The sequence below is a fragment of the Centropristis striata genome, chromosome 8, assembly GCF_030273125.1.
Source record: "Centropristis striata isolate RG_2023a ecotype Rhode Island chromosome 8, C.striata_1.0, whole genome shotgun sequence".
Classification (NCBI taxonomy): domain Eukaryota; kingdom Metazoa; phylum Chordata; class Actinopteri; order Perciformes; family Serranidae; genus Centropristis; species Centropristis striata.
Window position 1 is genome coordinate 29,857,377 of NC_081524.1, and position 25,573 is coordinate 29,882,949.

Here is a 25,573-nt window from a genome sequence, read left to right on the forward strand (position 1 = left end):
GCCCCTGAGGCCATGGGGCTGGCCCACTTGCCCACTATACCAAGTTGGTAACATGTCCTTGGTCATTTGTTTTCTAGATCCTAGGTGTATATATATATAATAATTTTGCAGTCGCATGCATTCCTCTATGTAATGTGACCCAGTAGTTCAGAAGCTTCAACCCATATAGTCTGTGGTGTGACAAAGTCAAGCATAATGTATTTCATGGCATTATTAGTTCAATGTGTAATGTGCAAATGGTGTAAAATTTGGATGGGGAGGAATGGTGGTGGCATTTCACATGCTTGGTATTGACTTATTGTACTTTAAGGGTACAAATATTGGTACAGACATTGTCTTTTTTTTTTTAAACGTTACCCAGCTCTACTGATGATGTGGTGGGATGTACATTCTTGAAATAATTCCTTCAAACTGACATTTCTCCAATCTTCATGATATAGAAGAAAAAAAATCCTTCATCGGTAGTTCAATCCGTCATTTAATTTATTGCACCTCAAAGGGCTTACATGCACTGGGGTGGGCCATTGTAAATAAAATAAATTTACAACTAAACAAAAATACAACTTTATAAGTCAGTCATGAAAAAATGTTAATAATCTTCCATTTGACTTATCTGAATCATGTCAGATTCTCACACCCAGTTGCTTCTTTAGTCCACCGAAAAGACAACACACAAAGTAAGCTTTACATTAGTCTTGGTTATAGCACAGGACTGGGGCCTCTGGAGTTACACGGCTGTCCAAATGCATACCAACATATTAATTCCATTGTAACAGATGCTTTTTTGGATACAAGATCATGGCAAGATGGACAGTGGCACCATGTGGATTTTCATACTGTCCACATCGCTCTCATGTGACCACTAACAATATGTACTGTTTAACTGACAATGGGTCAAAGGTCAGCAATGATCATATGAACAACTTGAACAAAAGTTATATTCAAACAGCAATCAAATGTGATTATTTGTTGTTTTTTTTCTCTCCATTATTAATCTGCTGTAATTATATTTTTGAAGCAGCAGTGCAGGCATACACACTGTCACTTTCACCACTTTGTCCAAAAGCACTGGTTTCAACAGACAGGTAAGTCACACGGAACTTAAAGGTACCCTGTGAAGTTTTTGACCACTAGAAGGGCAATGAAACAACGCTTTTGATGATCAGGCCCGTTTTATTTGTAAACAATGTGGATTTGATTTGTTCAAAAGGCAGGCAGCAAGCATACACCTAAACATTATTTAGTGAGACACCTATTTCCCTACACATCTGGACCAACTATTAGTGATAAAAGATGTCAGAGACTCATATATGCATCTTCTCTTTCCAACCTGTAGAATACGCTTTGCCCTCTTGAACCAACATTTGGGGTCCAGTTCCAATTTATTTTTGGTCAAAACCGTAACTGAACCCATTCAATGATGGAGGAAAAGGGATATTAGAGTAAATAGAACTTGACAGGGTACCTTTAATATGTTCCTGACTTGTGCAAAGTGAGCAAAGCCAGTTAAGTCCTTCCTGCTGGATCAAAATACTGGTTTGCTGCTATTGTATGTATTTGATCTGTCTGAGCATCAAGTTCGGTATGGCAATGGAATATCTTACACTCGAAATACAAAAATAATCATACTGACCTGGTCATTGTAATAGTGAAAGAACAGGCAACGGACATATACACATGGGTAGTGTCAAAACTGCAGTTATAATGAGTTTACCTCTGACGAATAACTAAAGCATTTTCTCTGTTGTAAGATATGTTCTTTAATTGCAATGCCAGCAAATATCGACACCGGTCTGGAGGATTATTCTAACAGAAACAGAACATATAAAGAACATTGGACAAAAAGACAAATAAAGAAACATAGAAAAATAAGCCACAAGTAAAAAACCAAACAAACAACAAAAAGTATCACTTGCTGGTCTGGTAGGATTCAGAAGCCCATGGAAGTTATTTCTTAATATACAGTATATTAATCATATAGCGGTATTCATATTTGTTTCCAAATACTTTCAAAAGATGACGGGAAATAGAAGGATACTCACACGACTTCTTACAATTTCATGTCAGATTCACATTTATATTTCTCTTCAACAGACATACAGAATAGAGACGTAATCCTCGCCAGAGAAATCTATGTACATCAGCGAGGACCTTTCTGTAAACAACACACAACATGTTTCTTCAAAAATCTACCGGGGCTTCGTTTACCACTCTCATCCAATCAGAGTGGGACAAAGAAGAGCTCCTCCCCCTTTATAAGGAGGCGGGACAAATATGGGGTGGTGGTCGGGGCTTAGGACACCAAAGCACATCCATCATTCAACTCAACACAAAGAGAAATCTAAACACATACGCCTTCACTTTCTTTCACATACTTTTGTGGACTTTTTTTGTAAGGGTTTTGAGTGATTTTGTTTAGACAAAAGATTAGTACATCTACATAAGCACACGCTTGTTTGTTTTTTTCTCATATATATATATATAATCCGCTATGGTTCACTTTCACAGTTTGTGCTACGACATCACACAGGAGAGGGGTGGGGTGTTGATGGGAGGGTGGAGATAAGAGGCTCTTATAAGGTTGAGTAGCTGAACATCCTGAGATGTTGACAGACATCAGGTAAAAGGTGAGAGGGCCCTGGTCCAGAGAAGAAAGCGGCTGGAAAACAGGAAATAAAAAAACATTCCTACATAAGAGTCATGTGGTTGTCAATTTAAATAATGCAAAGCTGAAAGAATAATTTAATTTTTGAAAGAAGGCAGTTGGAACAGCTGAACCAACCAAGATTTTATCATAAAAGGGCATTTATTCGTACTTTCACTATTTATTGGTATTTTAGAGCACAGGTGGTATACATTTCCCAACTGCTGATGAAAGCAGGAAATAACTTGGAAACATGGAGCCTACTTCATGTGCAGGTGCTGTACCTGGCAACAGAGTAGACATAATGGAGCTACAGGGATGAGCCAGCTAACCAACAAAAAAACACTCCCATTTCCTTCACAGAGGCATTATTAAATTTAGAAATACTAATATTTTTTTTATTCTATGTTGAAATAATTTGTCGTCCCTGCAATCAAATCCTTAGGATATGGAAACAAGTCTGTCTCTGTAATTAAAACATTCTAGCGATAACGCCGTTTGAACCTTCTGTCCACCAAATCTATCATAATTAAACTCCCACATAGCAGCTAGTTTCTTCTCACTCTATGTGTCATCGAGTGTCCCCTTTCAATTTTAATGGTAAGAAATATTAACCCTAACTTTAGCTGGAAGATGTGGGCAAGTGGAGAGTTTGCAACGTTCCATGATTTATTTGGTATCCAGAACTTTGATAGCAAATGAGATTTCTGCAAGAATTGCATTTTCTGTTACTGGATGTCAAGTACTTCTGTTTGCTCAGAAACCGTTTAATGTCAATAAACTCAGGAAAGCCATACATCCTCTGAATGCTCTAGGTTTCACATTTGTGGTTGTAAAGTTTCATGAGGCTGTGATTATTCTAATAAACTGCTACTATGAGGACTAACATCATCACACATGAATACAAAATGAGGCTCACTGAATCTACGTCTCAGCTTTCCAGTCATACCCAATTTATACAATTCTAAGACTGTTTGGGGACCCCGGTATGCAGAAATATTTAAACACACCATCTTGGAATAGGCAAAAATAACACATTATTCTGCACGTAAAAGGCTAAGCTCCCACCTGGGGCATTATAAGAAGTCTTTGAGGTCGAGATCTGCCAAAGGATCCTTAGGTTTCTTGGGGCTCTGGCTTGCAGGTCCTGGAGGAAGCTGGAAAAATTGGAAAGCAAGTGCTGTATCTTTTAAAGAAAACATGAATCTTATTTTTGATGTATAAAAGGATAACTGGTTTCTATATGTGGAGACAAATGACCTTATTGTTCAGTGGGTTTACTATGTATGTTTTGTTACCGGTGCTCCGGGTGCAGCGGCTCCGGGTGCAGCTCCAGCCACCCCAGTGAAGGGAGGTCTCATCATGGGCTGTCCCATCATAGGCTGCCCCATCATGGGCTGCATCATTGGAGCTCCAGGCCCTCCTGCAGGGGGCTGGCAAAACAAGAATAAGACATTAGCTAACACAGGCTACGCAGATTAGTCATCATCTGCCTTCACAATGATTAGTTTTGTACATATTTGTGAACCGCGCAAAGGTTTACTCAGCTGATGAAGCTTCGAAGATACAATTAAGAGAACGTTCTTCACATTAAATAAAGCTCACCATGCCAAAGCCAGGCTGTGCGCTCATTGGTGGCACCATGGCTGCTACTGGTGCCCCAGGGGCTCCAGGTGTGGCACCAGCCTAGAAAGGACCAAAGAAGAGAGTACATCAGTAAAACCTGCATGTATTTAAATATCTGCCTCGAAACCACAGCTTGTGGGAAATCTCAAATTCAAATGGTTGCAATAGTAAAGATTTTTTCTTTGCAGCAAAATTGTCTTTTAGATGAAATGTGATCACATGGTGGGATTACAGTGTCCATGCTGCTCTTACCATGGGGGCTCCTGGTGTAGCCCAGCTTGTGGGAGCTACATGTGGCATCCAGTTGGCGCCTCCTGTCAGTTTCTTCTCACTCTGTGGGTCCCTAAAGTAGATAAAACACAGGAACACCTCAGGCTCTACTGTGCTATTTGTCACATTATACTGCTCATGTTTGGAGTGGATTACTTCAGAGCTTTACTACACTCAAATTTAATTAAAATTCCCTTTTATTGACGTTTTCCAAAATAAGGCTTCAACTTTGCTCCCAAGGAATCCTAATGAAACCATACTACTGCTGTTACATCCATCACAGAGTATTTATGTTATGTTCTTATCCTAGGATGAACAAAATCAAATCCTAAAAGTTCACTAAAAACATGTTTGAGTTAGATGTACATTAAGTTTAAAGCATGATGTTTAAACCTAGACCTTCATATCATATGATTAAATAATTGAAAGACTTTGAAGAACTATGCATACATCTTTAATCCTACACAAGTGTCATGCACTTATAGAAGTATCATCTTTAAACACACTTACTTTTTCTTTACTCCAAGATCTTAACAGAGAAAAGAAACAAAAATGAGTTAAATTTTTATTTGATTTTTTATAGTAACAAGCAGACATGATTGAGCTCAAAAAAAGCTGGAGTCTACCTCCAATCAGGTTGGCCAGTGATGAGTCCAGGTCTCCTCCGACAGTTTTGGTAGGAGGTGGGGTGGCAGGAGGAGCGGCCACAATGCCTCCCGTTGCGACAGGAGTTCCCATGCTTCCTGCTGTGCTTCCAGCAGTGCTGCCCCCAGTGCTCTGGGGCGTTATGGCGGGCATCAGCAAGTCGCCTAATCCATCGAACACTTGGGGAGAGGGTAGGAATGGCGGGACATCAGAGAGACAACACAGATTACAAACCTGCAAATCCCTAATCTATCTTTAACACAAGCAGAGGGCAGATGTGAGACCAGGCAGTACTGTAACGGGACAATCCAGCTGTGACAGCATCAGAAGTCATCTGTGCATCGCATGCACACTATAGGACTGTACTGTAAATATATTTGAGCATTCAAAATGATATAATTATAGCACTCACTTGGCTGATTGCTCAGTCAGTTTACATAGTCACATCTCAGGAACTTAAACAGTGGCTGATTGTTTAATGCAGCACTGGTTTTGAACCAGGTGTCATCAAGACCAAAGAGTTTACAGGTTTTTATTCCAACAAACTAGCCACTAGAGAAGCATTGTGTTGTTGAAAGCTGGTTAAGGATGTATTCAAGACAGTGGCCCCCAGCCTCAACTGACACACCTCTGTCAAATGAACTAAGTAACCCTTCTTCAATACCACCTGACATGTTCCAAATAGCCTGTGTTCATTTGAATTGATTTTAGCTGTCAGTGTTTAGGTCAATTAGTATAAATCAATTTGTATTTATACCAATAATACAGCGACTGTCAGAAGCTGGACTATCAACCATTTACCCATTTTATCCATATATCCTTTGGGCTATCTATGTCAACTGTTTACTAGCTTTTAGCTAACAATTTTAACCATTAATAAAATTTGCTGACTATTTCAACTACTTATTTAACCATTTCTACATTTTCTTGAGAAACCTATTTTAATAATTTACTACCATTTACTACCTAACTGATTTAAACATCTGTACAACTGGCTAAGTATTTCAACAATTTATCCATTACTTTTAGCTCACATTTTTAACCATCTATCTATTACATATGGCTAATCGTTTTAATTATTTATTCATTACTTTTAGCTGCAATTTATCCAAGTTGACAATCTAATGCTGTTTACTGGGCCACAAATAAAAAAAATACATAAAACCTGCAGACTCTAGCAACTACAGACTCAGGCCTTGATGGCATGTGGTTACCATAGAGCCATTGCTCTAAAAGACCAAGGGAAAAATAAATAACAATACAGTACGTCTTGTCTCATGCAGGAGACAATCAGGGGTCATACTGCAACATGCAAAGACGCAGAAGGGGAGACTTGTCCAAACTCCACATGCTGCAATGCACTGCCGGGTGGAACTCACCAAGTACAGATTAGAAGAAGCAAGCAATGAGCCAGCAGAGTGGAAGGTGTGTGGATAGGGGTGAAGAGGGAAATAAAATGAAGCAGAAGACAAAAAGCGTGTAGCAGAAAGAAAGAAAGAAAGAAAGAAAGAAAGAAAGAAAGAAAGAAAGAAAGTAAGAAGACAGAGAAAGGGAAAGGGAAAGGGAAAAAGAAAGATTGCAGAGAGGAATTCGGGTGGGGAGGAGGTGGAGAATGCACAGCATTTGTACAAGTAGAAGAGAAGAGATTGAGAAAAAATAAAGAAAATCATTGCGAGAGACGCAGCAGTGCTGAGGAGTTAAGCAGTTACCAGAAACAACTGTTGTACGTGAGGAAGTGACAGCAGCACATCAGTGTGTCATTCATGCAGTAGTCAAGCTCTCAGCAGGAATAAATGACCTAGTTGGTCATGGTTAAGGTAGCTCAGATATAATGAACCAGAGCAGATTAATGTGCATCAAGCAGATGAACAAAATACTCCTTAAAATGTTCTTATATTTCAGCATGACAGTAAGGCAGGTTACTAAAATGAAAGGATGATGGTTATTCACTTACTTGAAGCATCAAATCCACCAGAGGGTGCCGGTGTGGTGGTTGCAGGTTCTTGTACTGCTGGTATTATTGGTACTACAGCAGGTACAGGTGGTGTTGGAGTGCTGAGGCAGCCCAGAGCATCAAAGCCTGACTCGAGGAGGTCGTTTTGCACCGGAGCCAAGGCTGGAGCTGGAGCCAAGGCTGGGGCTAAAGCTGGGGCAGCAGTGGGAGCCAGGGTGGGGGACATCAGGCCTGAGGAGGACAACAGACAAGACCTAATTTGTGATATCATATGTTGTACTGTTTTCTGACTCACCCCAATTCCATGAGGAACACGCATTAAATATGATTACGGACACAACAGATGGCAGACAAGACATCTTGAAAGATAAATTCAATTTTGGTTATTCCTGTGGGCAAAGTTGATCAGTGCAGCAGCAAATTACAACAATTTACAACACTAGATCCTATTTAAAAAAACTATGTATTCCATTATCTGAGCAGGACACAGCAACATATATCTAGACAAGAAAAGTATAAAAACAGCATGATATGCCAAATGTTTAATAGCATGCTCAACAGCAGAGACACAAAATAATGAAACAAACCAAGACAACTGTGACATATAATAAATGAGAAAAATATTAGAATATAAACACAATGCATCCCAGTTAGGAATAGTAACTAAGTACATTTACTCAAACACTTTACTGTAATTCAAATCAAATATTGATGTACTTGAACTGAGTATTTCTATTTTATTCGACTATACAGTGGATACTACTATACTTTTGACCTCAAACAAAAGCAATAGTAATAACTGGGGCTCTTTGTGAGGTTTCAGATGTCTTTGATTTATTATCCATTCCAGCATAAGCATGATTTCCCCTCCAAATTTCTCAGTTGATTTAATTTAAATACAAGTATCAAGCTAAAAGAGGTCAAATTATCCAATATTTCACAAAGAAAGCAATGAAAAAAAAAGAATGGAACTTTCTGTGGCAGAACTTTGTTTATTTGTCTTTCTTACTACACCAACCATTTCATTAAATCTCGTATTAATCTTGTGACTCAATATGATGTGTTACTGATGTGTTTACGGTAATTATGACTCATCATGGCTAACAGGGTAGGTAAACATGAGGTCCTATATATAATTTTTTCATAGTGTAAATATATTCACAAATACAAACATGTAAGATGCTTGTCTGAACGCACATTTTGTGTGTTGAATGAAATGTTGTAATTTTTAACGTACTAAAAAAAAGACAAAATATAAGGGCGAAGACACTTTGTGATGCTCATATTCATGAACTATTGGCTGTACCAAGGAGATAGAAATGAGATGGGCCGATTGGCTATGATATCACTTTATGGCCAAGGGGAACAGACATTTTACAGACATTTCCAAATGAGTCCAAGTCCATTTTGGAACTGCTGTGTAATAAAATTAAACCAGTCCTGCCAAGTCTGAGTCATTATTAATCTGACAAATGCATCTCCATCATTACTTCCTGTATAATTTCTTAATCAGCATAAAACATTTCCATCAGCCGTTTGCCAGCAGAAAAAGTTTTTGTAAGACTGTGGACACATTATCAAAATTTGCTGATCCGTTCAGCCTTTCTAATTCACTCATAATTTCCACCAATAGACTTCAATGTAACCCAAAAAGTGATAGTCAGAGCGAGGGGACTCACCTCCCAGCAGGTCGTCTCCAGGCCCTCCAGGAGCAGAGATCTGCGGCTCCTCCACAGAACTGCTGAAGGAGTCTGCAGGCCCAGCAAGTTATCCACAACGCAGCATGGAGGGCAGAAAGGGGTGAGAGGTCAGCCCTGGACCACACACTGGGACACAATGGGGGGGTAGGAGACAAGACAAAACTATAACTGAAGTAAAAAGTAAAAGTGGACAAAACGTCAGATGAAATAAAGAAAACATGGGGGTTGCCTGGATAGAGAAAGATTTCCGTCATGATGAAACCTGTTCTGTCATATTGAAGTCATATTGTTGGATCGCTTCTATTTCCATTACATAGTAGGCTTTAATAACTTTAGACATTAAGACATTTCTTGTCTACATCATGCTTTATTTTACGTGAAGTTGGCTGTGGTTCAAAATGTTCAGGAGTGATACACAGAAGCAAAAAATTACATTTTACTGCCACGCTAGTAGCTCAGTGAGGCTGTACTGGCACAGCAGTGCTTTAAAAGCTAAATGTTAGCATGAGCTTGCAAACTGACAATGACAATGCTAGCATGGTTTAGCAGGTAAAATATTTACCATGTTCACCGTCTTTGTTTTAGTGTGCTTACATGCTAACATTTACTAATTAACAAAAGGCAAAAAGTCCAGCTGAGGCTAGTTGAGCAAATATTTGGTCATAAACCAAAATGTTGGACAAATCATACATTTTCTCATGAACCCCACATTCTGTACCAGTCACCCTCCAAAAAGTAAATAAAGACTGATTAGGAATCATTGCATCGACTGCAATGTGTGATGCAATGCGATGCAAAAAAAGTCATCGTGAGGACTGAGGAAAGTTTTTACTAACCGCTGTTGATTGATGACTCGTGCACATAAGGCACAGCTGGTGCTGAGGAGACTCTCCCCATAGCCAGGAGGAGTAGAGCTTCTGAGGGTGCTTATTATATGTGACCTGCTCCATCAAAATGAGTCACATTGACCCCGAAACACATTTTGAGATTTTGATGTGTGTGTAAAGAGGAGACTCTTAGTTTCATGTCAATACCAACGTTATGTTTCTACGCCAAATATTCCATGAGATATGCTCATCCAAAGTTCGACTGTTATCAAACGTAAGTTTTGAGAAAAAGGGCTTTAAAGAAAATGATACAGATTCTGCCATGTTTCACAGGGATTAAAACACATTTATTAAGACTAGACTCCAAATGACAAAATGGCTGCGTCTTCCGGCTCATTTTGATGGAGCGCGTCACATATTATTATTATTGTTATTATTGTTTTATTATTATTATTATTATTCATTGTGACATATCATGCTATTTCTCCAAAAAACAAAGATGCCAACCACATGATGGATTTAAGGCATCATCCCCTGGAAATAAATAATGTCTGTACAAAATCTTGTGCAAATCCTTACAGCAGATGTTGAGATATTTCGGTCTGGACCAAAATGGTGGATTGACAGATGGACATAGCCTTACTTAGATCAACTCCATGTAAAACACCTGTCAATCTGAAAATTACCCAGACAGAGACACACACAGTCTAATAATTATTTGTGGAATGTAACTGGCAGGTACTGCAGGCTACTATCTGATCTATACATATGATCTGTCTGCAGTCTAATCAAGAAACAGATTAAATTAGTTTTGCACCACATCTAGACACTATCAGCCTCACTGGCACAAACAGTCACTGAAGAACTTACTGTAACAACTGAGGATGGTAAAATACCCAGAAGAGAAAAGTACAATTATAAAATGAACCAATAAGTCAACACTTTACATGCAGCACATGTGGTAAAGAGATGTGTATGTGTGTTCTGAGGTACATTACCCAGCAGGTCAATGACAGCTGCTGGTTCTGCTTTTGGTGGAGAGGAGGCCTCTGGGCTGGAATCTGCTTCGGGAGCATCGTCAGGAGCATCAACAGGAGCAGGAGCTGAAAATGAGTCTGAAGCGAGAAATGGGCGGAGACTTAAAATTACTCTCAATCTAAATACATACATACATGTCACTACATTTGTCAGTGACAGCTTTATTTCTAAGGTGAGAATGCTTTGCTCATGCACTAATACGCCTGTTCTAAGAGGGCAGCAGAAATGCAGAGAAGAAGCAGACATTCCTGCATCTCAACTGTGTATCCACATCCTTGAAGCGTGCACCATTTGGAGCTACAGAACTGGTGGGCATGTGCATGTGCATGCAAATACCAGCACCATGTGAAAAACCTCATGAGAAGTTGAGGCTGGATGCACTCTTCATGAAAAAAGGAAGGGAAAACAGTGATGCAGTAAAGTTAAAGCAGCTTAACTCACCGGTCACGATGTCTCCAGCCGGAGCAGGCTCGGGCAAAGGTGAGGGCCCGCGTGAAACAGCAGGAAGGTCTAATTTACCAGCGCAAGCGAGAGGCAGAATACGAGAAAGAAGAAAACCATAGAGGTCCGGAGGCAAAGAAAAGTATTAGCGTGGCAAGTAGAAAGACAGCGTAGATAGAAAGCAGCCACAAGGACAATCCAAGACTTGACGAGTGGATAACATGCACAGTTCTCATACCACTATGGGGGACAAACCAAGACGTGTGGGGGGAAAAAGAACAGTTGACAGAGGAGTGGATGTATGGAAACCAGAAGAGATGAAGAGGTTCCACACACAGAGAAATGGATATCAACTCCTGTACCTGCACCAAAAAGGTCTACGCTAGGAGTGGTAGCAGCTTTGGATTCTGTGGTAGGGCTTTGCTCAGGCATAGAATCAAACATATCTAAGAACAAGGACACACAATCATATGTACATTCAGATTTCAAGTCCAGTGCATACAGAATGATGAGTTAAGAAGAGAGAGATGAGGGAAATTAGAGAGAGCAGCAGATATTTTGGTTATTTAACGGGTAAAATGCTGTGTATTTGTTCAGTGCAATGCAAAATAAAACAGTGCAAACGTTAAAAGGGTATATTGTCAAATGTCAGCATTAAGTTTTGCATTAGTAAATTTTGAGAGAGAATTCTTACATATTTAGCTAACAAGGCTATACAACCATGCTAGAGGCTCCATCAAGGCTGTAATTAGGCAGAGCATTGTTCCGAGCTTAATGTTCATGTTAGCATGCTAACATGCTCAGAGTGATGTAGCTAAAATGCTGATGTTTAGCAGGCTATTTTACCAGGTTAATTTCATTGGCTTAGCCTATTAGAATGCTAACATTTGATAATTAGCGCTTAAAGTACTGAGGGGAAATTTGGTCAAAAACCAAAGCTTTAAAAAGACTTTGATGATGATTGTGCTAACTGGAAAGTCAGATGATCTCATTTTATCGATTAGACAACAGTAAAGAATAAAATAGATGAGGCAGGTAGTCAGCAAGCAAAAAGCTTCACTCTCAATTTTAAAAAGTTGCCCCATTCTGCTAAAACATGCGCTGTCTGATCAGGTCCTTACTCTGTTCAAGGTCATGGGGGGCTGGATCCCGTCCCAGCTCACACTGGGTAGCTCTAAGTGGACAATTTGCAGTGACTATTTCACCTAACCTGCGTGTCGTCTGGATTGTGGGAAAAAACTGGAGCGTTTGAAGGAAACCCATAGCAAACAAAAATTTTGACATTAAGCAATATTCCCTTTTAACTAAAGTGCATAAGCTATAATAAAGCATTCTCAGCTGTCAGTATAAAACATTGGTCACAAGCAGGAGAAGAAAATAATTATCTTCCCTCTAAGTTTGACAGTCTGTTAGTATTATGTTAATAATCAAAACAAGTTGAGCCAACCTCTGTTTACAAAAATGGCCAAATGTCTTTTATCTTTTTTTTCCCCCTTGAGATCAAATTAACACTGATATTTTCAATAATAATTAATAATTAATGGATTTGTCATGGATTTTTTTTAAATAATTAAATTTTACAGAGGAGGTCAAGATGCTTGATTAATGATCTGTATCTAAAGGAAAGCCATCATGGAGAATTGAAAAACAAATCTGAAATGTGGGACTGGGCTGGTTAATATCATTGCCACTACTGTCATCATCACTAGCAAGAGCAACACAGTCATCATCATCACAACCTATATCATCATCATCATCATTAATGTCATAATGCAGGGCAATGAGGCATAATGAGAGCGAGAGGACTTTACCACCAAAGATATCTAGAGTCGGAGCGGCTGCAGACTCTGTGGTGGTGGTGTCGGTGGTGGTTGTGGTGGTAGTGGTGGTGGTGGAAGGGATGGGGGCAGCGGGGGCAGCGATGGGGGCGACGATGGTCGGTGCCTCACTAGAGGTGGGAGGGGTGACAGCGGTGGCCCCCGTGTCGGAGGGCCTCATAGCGAACAGGTCCAGCTCTGGAGCAATGTCCCCACTACCCTCCGTCGTAGCGAAGGGGTCTTCAGGAAGAGCAGCAGGGGGGTGGTGATGAGGGGTAAGGGAGGGGGGGGGGGGGGGGGTTATGATTAGAGAAGAAGGGAAGGGGGGGATTGAGGGCTTGTTAAAGCAACAAACACCGTAAAAAGCATATTTGCGAGGCAAGATGCCTCTGAAGCTCCAAATCAGGGTTAGATACAAAGAAAGTAAACCAAGCACACGGTCACTCAATAACTTCAGAACTGCATCTGCAGGCTGCAACAGACAGTGGGGACCAATTCTTCAGAAACTAATAACTGACGACAGCTTGTAGTGTAGAGTAACTTTTGACTGGCTCTTGGCCACTTGGTTTTAATTAATGAAAATACCGAAATGATCCATGTGTCCCTGGTACAGTGGGAACCTCCAAGCCCCTCACAGCCTCTAGTCGTGTTTTTCAGATTAGGTTAATAAACAATTTATCAGGCAACAAATTTGCTAGTTTGACAAAACCACTGGTTATCTTGTAGGAGACTGTCGGAAGCATAACGGTAGTGACGTTGAAGTCATGCTTAAAACATAATCAAAGTGGTGTTCATTTGTGAAGATTATCCTGTTGAACAGAATGTCTACATGCATCAGAAACGTGTGTTTGCCACAGAGCTTATTTTCTGCAATGATCCAAAATCCAATACAAAAATCCCATAGGTGAATTCTCAATAGACCCCATGGGGATGCTACTTTCGGGTTGGCTAACAAAAGTACATAATTTCGTTTGCTCTTTATATGATTGCAATTACTATACTAACATGCTGATGTACACAATCTTAAGTGACTTTAAGTACCTTTAAAAGCACTATATGAATCAGATTTATTATTATTATTAACTTTGGCTAATTATCCTGAAATCCAAAGTACAGCTAAGGCTGACAGGATCTCATCAATTCTGCAGGAAGGCTGGTATTTGTCAAATTCATATTTTAACTTAATGGCAGCACTATATCAAAGGTCAGGGACTCAACAAATCAGTTGGATTCATCCTTTAGAAACCACGGATGTCTAAACAAATGTGTTTGCTAGAGATAGCATGAGCATAAAACACTACAGATGTAAGGGACACATGGATAATTTAAGAGCCTACATATGTTCTCGTCACTTAAAGATAAGTTGACTCAAAGGGAAAGTTTTCAAAACCTGGCGCAGAACAAAGTTAATGGCAAAAGATGTTTAACACATGTGTTTAGTGTGCCATGCAAAAACTAGATGTACCATTAAGTAGTCCATTTTATTTATTTAATGCTTCAGTCATTGTCCTGCTGCACAAGGCTAAAGAGAGAGACTAAATAGAGTTTTAAAAAAAGGGGGGGAATAAGCTTGACAATGATTCCTTTAATCATCATCATTATCATCAGGTTGTATCATGCTTAGGGTACCAAAACAAAGGATATTCATACTTAGACTACAGTATAGTGAACATCTGTACTGTGCTTTTTACTGCAGTATTCACTGGGTGAATATTAGTAGGAGAAGAGTAGTCAAGATGAGGGAGGAGAGGGTTCATGACTGGGGCATTAGAGCAGGATTTGGGGTGAGACAGTAGGCCCTGAGGGCACATGTTTGTTCTACTGTCTCCTATGGAAGCAGAAGCAGCTTTGATATAATAAAAGCAACAGCTTTCACATTTACACACACCCATACACGCACACTTGCAGAAAAAGCTGTTTTGTCACCCACCAGATCCACCAAATGCATCAGCAGCAGGGCCCGCGGCCACGGCAGCAGGACCGTCTCCTGGAGAAGGTGCAAACGCATCTAGGGTATTGCAGACGAAAACAGCCGGAACGCAAAACATAACACCCAACAGACACATGGATGTTAAGAACAGAAGATGAGTAAACAGATGGAATGGACAGGAAACAAAAATGAGAGGTCAGCATCAGGAAAAAAGCAGAGAATACAAGAAATATGCAGCCCGGTTACTGCAGTGAATGATCTGATAGTATCAGTCATACAATGAATTTCGAAGGGCTGCATAATGCTGCATTCAGTGAGTGCACCAGCTGTGCAGGCTTGTGAAATGAGGCAAGTTGTCACAAGTGACTTGAACTCTGTGACAAGGGGGAAAATGTCAAGTTCAGGGGTGGACAAGGAGAAGTCTCTCTTTGACAAAGAAACTCAGGAGGCTTTTTTCAGGGGATACTAAATGCTTGTGGAATGTTAGGGTTGGTGTTAATATTATAAAGCCAAAACATAATTACAGAAAATCCAGCTACTCATCATCTTGACATATTTATGGAATTGTTAACGAGCCATTAGAGGGAAAACCATTAAGGGTGGTAAACAAAAACAAAAAGCGAAAAGCAACAAGTCCCCTAAATACGAGTCATAATAGCAGATTAATTACATTGCAGCGGGCTTATTGAGGTGCACACGATTATGTCAAAACACTCCAGTGAATGTTTAAAATACATTAATGTCAAAAATCGTTAGTGTTTTGTTGCAACTGTGCAGCCTTGAATAACCCAGAGAAAATAAATTAATCCACCATACCGGCTCATATTTTTGGGATGTGCCACAAATGATCAACGGATTGTTCTGTGCTTGGTGCATGTGAAATCCTGACGTTCTGTTAGCATGTTAGTGTACATGGTTTTAACAAAGCAGGATGTAAAAACATTAGAAAACAGTGAGGAACCATTACATTTGAACCACAGTACTAATCATCTGATTTTATGAAAAATATATACCCAGCAATCTTTAAAAAATATGGGAAGGTCATTTAATTATACATACCACTGTTCTGATATTTCTAGAAGACTTTCTAGTGACTCTAGATGGAAAAAAATATTTCACTGCCCAAGAAAAAAGGCATACAACTTTTGACATATATTGATGTTTCTTTCCAATATTTTAGAGTTCCAGACAGAATAAAGGATCATAGCTCAAACAAAATTCATCCAGATGGTAGGAATAGTGTTTAAAGGTGTAATAAGCAGGATTTGCAGGATTTTAATTTTGCTGTGTTTAGGTCATTTCTGGGTGTCACCACAGCACTGAAAAAAACACAAAAGCACCATCAAACAGCCGTATGTTTTGTTAAATGAGTGTTTCAAAGATTGTAATTTTCTTTTGAAAATCGAATGTTTATGCTCTGTGATTCAAATGTAAAGGTAAAACATGAGAGGCACAAACTGGGGCTATGGTGCCATCTGCTTACTGATATTTTCACAATAATACATTTATATATTTTAGTGGTTTCTGGCAGGATGCATACATCACATAAACATGTAATCTGACTGGATAAAAGCCTGTAAACTTTTTGTAGTTCTGTGATTTAGCAATATATTTGTGGTTGCAATTGTGGATTCGCCAATACCGGATTAGATATTATGATGATTTAAACTCAAATGACTGGATCAGGTATTGGTGGCAGTGGGGCCAATCTACTCATTTATTTTTATTATATCAATAATAAATAACAGTTCAGAAAATGTATCTGAATAAATTTTGACATAGTTAACATTGTCATTTGGCCGATACCCAAAGTATTGGTACCAATATCAAGACTTTAGCATTTGGATTGGTGCATCCCCAGTTGCAATGCAAAGTTTAGGGAGTGCTACACTAATCTCAATCCCCTGTATACCAGTTTCAGTAATTTTACAAAATGATGAAGGGGCTTGTTGTAGACCAGCAGGTAGGCTGCCATGCTGTGTACTCTGGTCTACATTCTATCCTTGGATCAGACTGACCTCCGAAAAGGTCCATGTCTGGGGCTGAAGCGGGAGCAGAAACTGGCAGCGAGGCGGGCGCTGGTGCAGCTGCAGCGGCAGTGGCTTTGGGGGCAGGAGCTGCAGGAACAGCAGCCGCTACATCAGCAGCAGCAGGGGTAGAAGACTCTCCCTCCCCTAGGAGAGCTTCAGAGGCTTCATCAGTGGCAGCCGGAGCTGCTATGTGGATAAACCCCGTAATCCAAACACACGACCCAGTCAAAACCCCCAGAAGAGAGAAACAGGAGAAAAAGATGGGAGGAAGACAGCAGTGTCAAAGAGACTGGAAATTTGAAAAAAAAGACAGGCTTAGCAGGTGCTACAGGTGAGAATAGCTTGACTCAAAGACATTGAGAACTTCAGCTAGAAAGCTATGTGGTAAAAAATCAAGTGTCTTTATTTCGCTCACTAAGTGGCAAAGTGCTGTCAACAGAGTACTCACCCTCAGCCAAGAGATCTGCACAACAGACAGAGAGACACAGGTGAAAAAGAATTAATGAATTTTAAGTATGGAGATGATCTGATGAAATTCAGAAATCTTTAATTTGCAAGCTGCCAACATTAAAGAGAATAAGCCATGAAAAAAGCAGACATTGAGCGATGGTAAAGCCCAATAGAGCTAAAAGCTCCTTAATGTAATTTAGAGTATAGTTGGACTGTGGCCATCCTCAGGATATTAGTGGAGATGTGGGGATAAACAGAGGGCATGCCAAAGAGCAACAGCAGCTTTATAATGGAAATGCTCTGTAATTCATACCACACTGTCCAATAAAAAGCATCAGCAATGGTACCACTACTTTAATCTATTATACAGAGTCATTTGAAAAGACCACAGTTAGTTTTTTTCCCAGTTCATTTACTAAAAGTTGTATACACCTAATATTACTGCCAACCACTTTCTAAAGCAAACCATATATTTTTAAATTGATCTCCATCTAACTGCCTCTTCTTAGCAGCAGTGGGTTTTCCATTAATTTTATTGTGATATCAAAATCACTCTGCAGAGAACTAAGCTCAGGCCTACTGTATGTGCGGGAAATGGTTCTAATATAAAGTAAAAAAGTTTGTAGTTAATGGGTTGAAACATTCAAAACATCATCATGGTCCAGTTGCATTTCAGATCATTTAAGTCTATTAAATATACTCAGTCATTTACTGATGGGTTTTTTTGTAAAAGTTTTGTAAGTTTATGCCAATCAGTATCCACTTTTGTCATAAAAACAAATGCTTAACTGCATGTTTATTAGCTCTTATAAGCTGCTATTGTTAGCCTGCCAGGCTAACTAGCTTAATAAACAAAGTAATAACCAAATACTATGTGTACATTTGAAGCCAGGCAACATATATTTATTGGAAAACATTATTACGTAGGGTGGCAGATTCTGGTACACAAAATAATCAGTGTTCACAACTATCAACATCCACTGTACAGTAACAATATTTCCTCACCGTATGGAAGCTGACCCTGGATGCTAAAAGTATTTTCTCTTGTAATGTTAAAAGTGAAAACACACTGTTTGAAAATACAACCAAGACAGTGTTTTCAACCAACTTACAAAGCTAATAAAATCTACAAGAATAAGCTGTAATTTCCAAGGCAAAATCAATGAAAGCCTGTTTTTGTCTGCCTCTGATTGAAATCAATGACCCATTACGTTACAAAAATCACAAAGAATATCAAGGAAAAAATGATACCACTGTTACCATTATAAACAGTAACAAAGGGGGGCAGGGATTGCAAACAGTAAGTTACAGAGTGCTGTTGTAATGACAAGTTTTTGTAGGTCAGCATTGCCCTGGTTCTCTTAAAAGTTAATAAAAGCTAAAAGCTAATTGCATATGTCACAGACAACTTCTGTAGTCTCATTTAGCCACTTGTTAGGACTCATTACTGACAGAGCAAGTTCTCACCTCCCCATCCAGTTGTGGAGGAAAGCGCTGTAGCACCCTTTGCTGATGAGGACATGGGGTCCAGATCCAACAAGAACCCATCATCAAGAGCACTGAACACAAATAAAGAAAGAGAGAGGGCGTGTTGAGAGGAGCAATCCATTTCTTATGTAATATTGATGCAGCCAGTTCAAACACTTTGTCATTTTGTTGAGTGACTCTTACTTGCTGGTAGTGGTGGTAGGGGCTGGTGCAGTCGGGGTGATAGAAGGCGGAGGAGGTTTGGCAGGTGGCCCGGGGCGAGCAGGGGGTCCGCCAGCAGCAGCCGCATGCGTGTGCCTCGGCGGTGGAGCAGCAGGAGCCGGTGAGCTGTTGTTGGCTGTAGCATCCTGCTGCAGAGAAAGACCCACGTTAACATGGTGCTCAACATGGTTATGTAAGCTGATGTGATTCAACAGCTTTTTAACACATGAATTCACAATGAATCACTACCTGTCTGTGTGAAAACTGTTATGGGTGAAGTTAAAAGTCAAATTCAGCATTTGGAGTTTTTACTTCATAGGCTGCTCTGTGAAGGCCTGAATAACTTTGCTTTGACTTTGACAATAATAACATTTGTACCACTACATTATGACGATCATGAAACATCGCTTACCTTAGTGGGCGACCTGAAAAAACAACAATAGCACATGAGTTTAAGAGTTTAATGATGTACATGCTGAAACATAACGGTTGTTCCCGATATTGGAAGCAAAGTGACAGCTTAAGTATCACTTTGGTGTTTTCAGGCAGGCAGCATTTGAAAGCAATTCCATTTAGTACACATCTGCAATTAATAGACTCATGCTGCACGGCTCAGTAATAGCACCTTGGTCCCTGATCCTCTTCAACAAAGCTTTGCTTTTCAACATTACAGACAAAAAGTAATAGATGAATATTTCTGAATGGCATGCACCTCAAGCTTTGTCGAAGTCAGGGTCAGGATGATATATGTTAGTAAAGACACCAGTCAACAGACAAGGCTTGTCATTGTACTGTATGCCAATGACAGCAATGATGCAAATGATATTAAGTCACAAACGTGAACAAAATGTTAAATAAAGACTGTGTTTTCTTGAACACAATGGCATCATACACAACGATACAAATGTCAGCTGCTCACTCAGATGTTTCTGAGTTCATTTCTATAGAATGATTGAAAATGATAACCTTACCCAAAAAAAAGTCTATGCATATGCATATTCATCAATGCATATGATGGTAAAAGAAAATGTAAAGGACCAGTGTGTAGAATTTAGTTGTATCTAGTGGTGAGGTTACATATTGCAACCAAATTAATACCCCTGGGCTCACCCCACCTTTTCCAAGTGTTTAGGAGAACCCATGGTGGACTGCGCTTCAAAGTATAAGCACAAAAGGTCCTAATTAGTGTTGTTGTTTTTCATTCTAAAGGGTTTCGAAATTTAGATTCTAAATCATAAATTGCCATTGCCAAAGTCGGGGATGTTGTAAAAACAACAATAGAGCAAAAAAAATCCTTGTGCTTCATCCTCATACATGTGCCAAAGACCTTGTGATTTACGTGAACAACAATGGACTTCATGGTGCATTCGGGTGCACCTTGTAAACTCTGAAAAACTCATGCTGTTGTTATAAAAGTAATCTTCTACCACCTAGCGGCTTCTCTTAATGATGATTAACAGTTTGGTTAAATTGGTCATTGTTATTACATTATAAATAAACTATTTAAACTTAGTGTTATACATTTTTTTAAAAAGATGGTTACATCACATTGGCTACCGTGAAGATTTTTTAAAGAAGTATTTGAAAATTAGAATGACAGTGGTTAGGGCATAAAACCAATAATCTGTTGAAATATACGATTCAAGAGTCGATAGTATGGTACAATGGCATAGCTGAAAATTAAATATTACATTTCATCCATTTTGGGAAATTGTGACCCCTATTCATTTTGGGCTGCTGAAGAGGACCCACGCCCAATGTATATGAGGGGCTCATTCCAAGGTAATGGAATTAGGTAATTATACACTAATGAAAACATATATATTAATATCATACAAAAGATCCTTCGCTCCTACAGCCATCAGGCTTTCTCATTCTTCCAGAGATTCTACCAGACTAACTGAATTTCTACTCGGGGATAAATAAAGTAATTTTGATTGATTTAATCATATTCCATTTCCATCCCCCAAAATCCTTCACACGGTCCTTTAAGTTCTTTTGTCATTGATAGAAAATACTTACTTATCCTCTCTGAGTTGAGTAAAGACAGAGGAAATTACATGTTAGAGAAGTAAGAAGTAATACTCAAGCAACTCTTCAAGCAGGTTTACAAGTCTTTGACAAAGTCCACTGACAGGAATTAATGAATTTGATTGATTCTGAAGATCCAATACCCCTTAACTATTTCACATACTCTTCTCTACAAGTGTGATACATTACAGTATGTGATCCACCGGGCTGCACAGAGAGATTTAAATCACTGTAATAGCATCACACAAATCCAGGTGCATGCTGGACTGCCAAACTATCCTGAGCCCAAATTACCACAGCCATGGCTTTAAGCATGGCAAAAAGCATTGAACTGTGTAATTACAGGATTATTGAAGCTTCAGCTTTGTGTTACTGCTGGTAAACGATTAAAAAGGAAACAGCTCGCAGATATATTGAACTACTTACGGCTTCTTCCCCTCCAGTGTGTTAAGGTGGGTCTCCAGGGACTCCAGAAGACTTTCTGGGGCCTGTAGAATAATAAAGAGATGATTATACAACAGGGACTCAGGCTGATGCCAACACATAAAAGTGGTCAGAGAGGTCAGAGAGGGCTGACAATACTCTTCATACTCCTCAGAACACAGTGGGCCACACAGTCAAATAGAAACACTGAAGAACTGGGTTATTTCTATCTATTATAGTAGTCAAGAATAGATTTTTTAAAGGATGTATGTATTAACCACAGTGCAATATATACCCATGTCTGTCCAGACTTATATGTAGCCATGACAGTTGACAATGCTAAATATGGATGTTGCCGCAGAGAAGCTACAAATTCTAAAACATGGATCCTTCACACAACCGGCAGCACAGAAGATAAATATAATCACCACAGTTTCAAGGTGCACCCAAGATTAGTGTCATTACTGCAGTATGCAACCAAATGTGAAATATGTTTTTACAGTACATTATGATGTCACAATGAAGTTGCCCTTTGATCTTTTGGATATAAAATGTCATCATTGTATCATATTAGCCATTTGTGAGAAATTTTGTCATATTAACATATGGAACCTTGAGTTATGGCCAAAAATGTGTTGACATTTGACCATCAAAATCTGATCAGTTAATTTTTGGATCCAGTTGAAAGAACTTCTCTCCTGAGATAGACAGTTATTCAGAATCATCAAATTTACATTGACTTGACAGCACTGACTATTGGCACACTTTCCAAAATGCCAGTTGTATTTGGGCTTTCAATTAAAAAAAAAAATTAAAATCCTGCCATTTCTCTACTTTCACATTATTGCAAACTTGCAAACCGTGAACTTGTGCATGTAGGCCTGTCACAATAATTACAATATTGACTCTGCTCTAATTTCTGTTTGTGCAGGTTCTGTCCTCTCATCTGCTTTCTGTGTCGGAGTTTCTGGGTGGGGCTCAGGCAGCTCCTCTACCACACGCACGCACGCACGCACGCACGCACGCACGCACGCACGCACGCACGCACACACACACACAGAATTCAATTCAAAGTTTATTTCTCGTGTGTCATTATCATTATCATAAAATCAGTGGCATTAAATGGTCTCAGAAAGACATAATATAGTTTTTTTCACATTCATTTCTGGTGCAATATCTCTTTTAGCAAAATGTGACAGGCCTGAGTGCATATATCTTCTTGAGCTGTATTGCGTCACTTCATTACGCATTTTGTCTTTGCAAATTATTAAATGCTTCTGTGATGAATATCAACACAAGTAAACCATCACAAATTCATGCCAGGGTTTCTGCGTTTCAGTATTATTTTAATACCAACCAAATGCATCTGTAGCATTGACTTTCAAAAATTCAAGTGAGGGATAAAATAGGATGCAAAAAAACAACAACAAATAAATGGCAACAGAAAAGAAAACAGGAAAAAGATTATTCTCAATGCTAATAAAGAGAAGTATTTTCAAGCGACCATGATGCAAAGCTGCATGCTCATCAAGACTAAATGGGACATTATCACCTCCTGACATGCAGGAAAAAGGATAGCATAATATCCGGTAGGCTTATTAAGAGAGGTCAAAGCTAATTCAGCCAGTAAAATAGGTCACTAAATCACTTTGCTAAATTTTCCTGCTCCATTTCCTGGAAGCTGTCTGGTCTGTTATCCCTAAATCTTTGAGGGACCAACAAGGGAGAGAAGATGATCTTTTTGTTTTTTTGTCTTGGCACTGAGAGGAATGGAGATTCCATTTATCATCCAGACACTTTGGAGCGTCTGTCCTCACCACTAAGAACAATGAAGGCTGTTCTGCACACAAAGGACCAATATTGACAGCTCTATTAGTGGTACTCTGAGACACATACAGGTGAAGTTCTCGACATAAAAGTTGCTGAACCATCTCCTTGTGGATGTGACAGCGACAGGCCTTCTGGAATATGATCTGATATGACGGACTCTGCCTTCATTTGTGTTTCCTACATCAACTCACTGCACTAACAAGATAGCACGCAAGTGTACATGAGTGATGACATAACAACACTTGTAAAAAGTCAGTCAGATGGTCATATTATTCTGTCTTGTTTGTGGTGATGTAATTCCTCCTGCAACGGATAAGAGTAGAAATTGGTGGCAGAGACTGAGATTAATCCACTATAGTTTGAGGGATCTGGGAGATTAATATAGTTTGCTCTCCTGGACACATTAATCGAACTTTATCACCCATGCAGTTCTCATTTTTAAAGACTGGCCTTGAAGATATGTAGGTTGGGCTCTTAAGATTAATGACGTTATCCTGCTAATTTATGGAGTATTTCTTGAAACACTCGTGCATATCTGCTGAGATGAATGGTGGCCTTATTTAAATAGGTTCACTGACCTATTCTAGTATTTATCAGGCTAACACAGCGATGTTTTAATCAATTTAACAGTTTTTCACATTGCTGTTATACTTAAACACCACAAACAGAGCTCAGCTTCATATTAAAATCCAATTAGCATGTCAACTGCATTCACATGTTTTTTTAACGCAATTTCAACTGCAACATTTGCGAATTAACAGTGTCAGAAAACACTGCAGGACTGGGAGAAAAAGTTAAATGTCATCAAAACAGACCTCATAAGTATTTGAACTGAAATGTATAATGCTAAAGAGGCAGACATTACAAAATGATTAGGCACAGACAGTACATCAGACTACTTTTACTCATGCAAGATTGTACTTAATTGACTTTTTTTGTTCCGAATAAGGTAATAAGATTAATACCACTCAAACATGTACAGTAAATATGCTATTGCTAGGTATTAGCTTGCTAACCTATGTGTAGCCACATCATCATCTCTGTTAGCGTTAGCTATTTAGCTTTGTTAGCAAGCAGCAGAAATGACTCCTTTGACTCTTTCAAGGCTGAACAAGAATTTTTAGACAACTGAAATGTTACAATTATCTTTCATGAACTGAAAACACACAGTTGCAGGTGATTAACTGTGACCTATTGACCTGAGATTCATCATACAGCATTACAGCATGCATTTCATGCAAGTCATCCATACTGCCATGTCTGAAATTATAACCTCAGCTTCAGAGTTTCCACAAGAACACACCTGGGACTCATTCAGGACATCAACAGGAAATCAGGTTTCACATCCTGGGAATCATTTACAGTGATTTTTCAGTGAAATTCAGAATTCAAAAAGGCAAAAATATTTTTTACGATAACCACTAAAGTGGTGAACTTATGGAAACTCTGAAGCGCAATTTGAGGATAACAATCTGCTGTGCCTTTATACACTCGTTGAACTAAAACTATGTTTAGCTCAGAGTTTCAGCAGCATGAAACAGCCGCCCGGTCAGCAGCATTGCTCAGCATATCACAGCTTATCCAATCGGCTCTTCCAGTCACATCATCCCACTTCATCAGAGCGCCTGATGTCTGTCTGCTGGGTGTGCACTCGCTGTGCAGTGTGCTTCAATACAGTGCACTCAAAGAGAGTTCAAATGTTCCCTAAGCTGTTTGCTCCACAAAGCTAGCTCTGTGCTCACTACTCACACTCTCAGCCTGAATGATCAATCTGCATCTCTGGAAGTGAAAAGAGAAGGAGGGCACAGGGGCCGTCAATCACCAAACAACCACAGTTGTATGGAGAAGGAAGTGCACATGGGGCACAGTGGGATGTGCCTCCTTTTTGCAACATAGCAAAGCTGTCTGTTAAAGTCTTATTATCATTTAAAGAGGAGCAATAACGGTGAACGCAGCAGGAGATAAAACAGTTAGTGGCATTAGACATTCACACGACATGCAGTACAGTTAGAAAAAACACAATACTGACATGCTCTGTTAGTATTTAGCCTAAAAAACTGAAAAGATCCAGAAATAACAAATCATTGAAAATAAATCAAAAAGCCTTAGTCAGTCTTACCTGAGTGAGTTCAGGTATGTCATTTTTGTCTATTCCCACTGTCTGTAAAAGAAGACATTGACATTTCAATGAAACAGTTACAAAATGTTAAAGATTAAGCTGTTGTTCA

The 25,573-nt window shown here is 39.3% G+C and overlaps 1 protein-coding gene across 1 annotated transcript in view; it reads right to left on the bottom strand.

The window, feature by feature from the left end:
• Nucleotides 1-460: 460 nt before the first annotated feature.
• snap91a (synaptosome associated protein 91a) overlaps nucleotides 461-25,573 on the bottom strand; it is a 61,523-nt gene continuing 36,410 nt past the window's right edge. The window contains exons 8-29 of the mRNA XM_059338778.1: nucleotides 25,465-25,506; nucleotides 21,519-21,580; nucleotides 21,084-21,092; nucleotides 19,474-19,486; nucleotides 19,044-19,207; nucleotides 18,840-18,931; nucleotides 17,371-17,385; nucleotides 16,911-17,108; nucleotides 14,893-14,970; nucleotides 12,957-13,202; nucleotides 11,508-11,591; nucleotides 11,146-11,214; nucleotides 10,665-10,781; nucleotides 8,819-8,890; nucleotides 7,140-7,370; nucleotides 5,167-5,364; nucleotides 5,051-5,069; nucleotides 4,523-4,613; nucleotides 4,250-4,330; nucleotides 3,943-4,077; nucleotides 3,713-3,801; nucleotides 461-2,659 (exon numbers count right to left, since the gene is read on the bottom strand). Coding sequence (XP_059194761.1) covers nucleotides 3,721-3,801; nucleotides 3,943-4,077; nucleotides 4,250-4,330; nucleotides 4,523-4,613; nucleotides 5,051-5,069; nucleotides 5,167-5,364; nucleotides 7,140-7,370; nucleotides 8,819-8,890; nucleotides 10,665-10,781; nucleotides 11,146-11,214; nucleotides 11,508-11,591; nucleotides 12,957-13,202; nucleotides 14,893-14,970; nucleotides 16,911-17,108; nucleotides 17,371-17,385; nucleotides 18,840-18,931; nucleotides 19,044-19,207; nucleotides 19,474-19,486; nucleotides 21,084-21,092; nucleotides 21,519-21,580; nucleotides 25,465-25,506 — 2,097 coding nt within the window. The 3' untranslated portion in view covers nucleotides 461-2,659; nucleotides 3,713-3,720. The remainder of the gene's footprint in view (nucleotides 2,660-3,712; nucleotides 3,802-3,942; nucleotides 4,078-4,249; nucleotides 4,331-4,522; nucleotides 4,614-5,050; nucleotides 5,070-5,166; nucleotides 5,365-7,139; nucleotides 7,371-8,818; nucleotides 8,891-10,664; nucleotides 10,782-11,145; nucleotides 11,215-11,507; nucleotides 11,592-12,956; nucleotides 13,203-14,892; nucleotides 14,971-16,910; nucleotides 17,109-17,370; nucleotides 17,386-18,839; nucleotides 18,932-19,043; nucleotides 19,208-19,473; nucleotides 19,487-21,083; nucleotides 21,093-21,518; nucleotides 21,581-25,464; nucleotides 25,507-25,573) is intronic.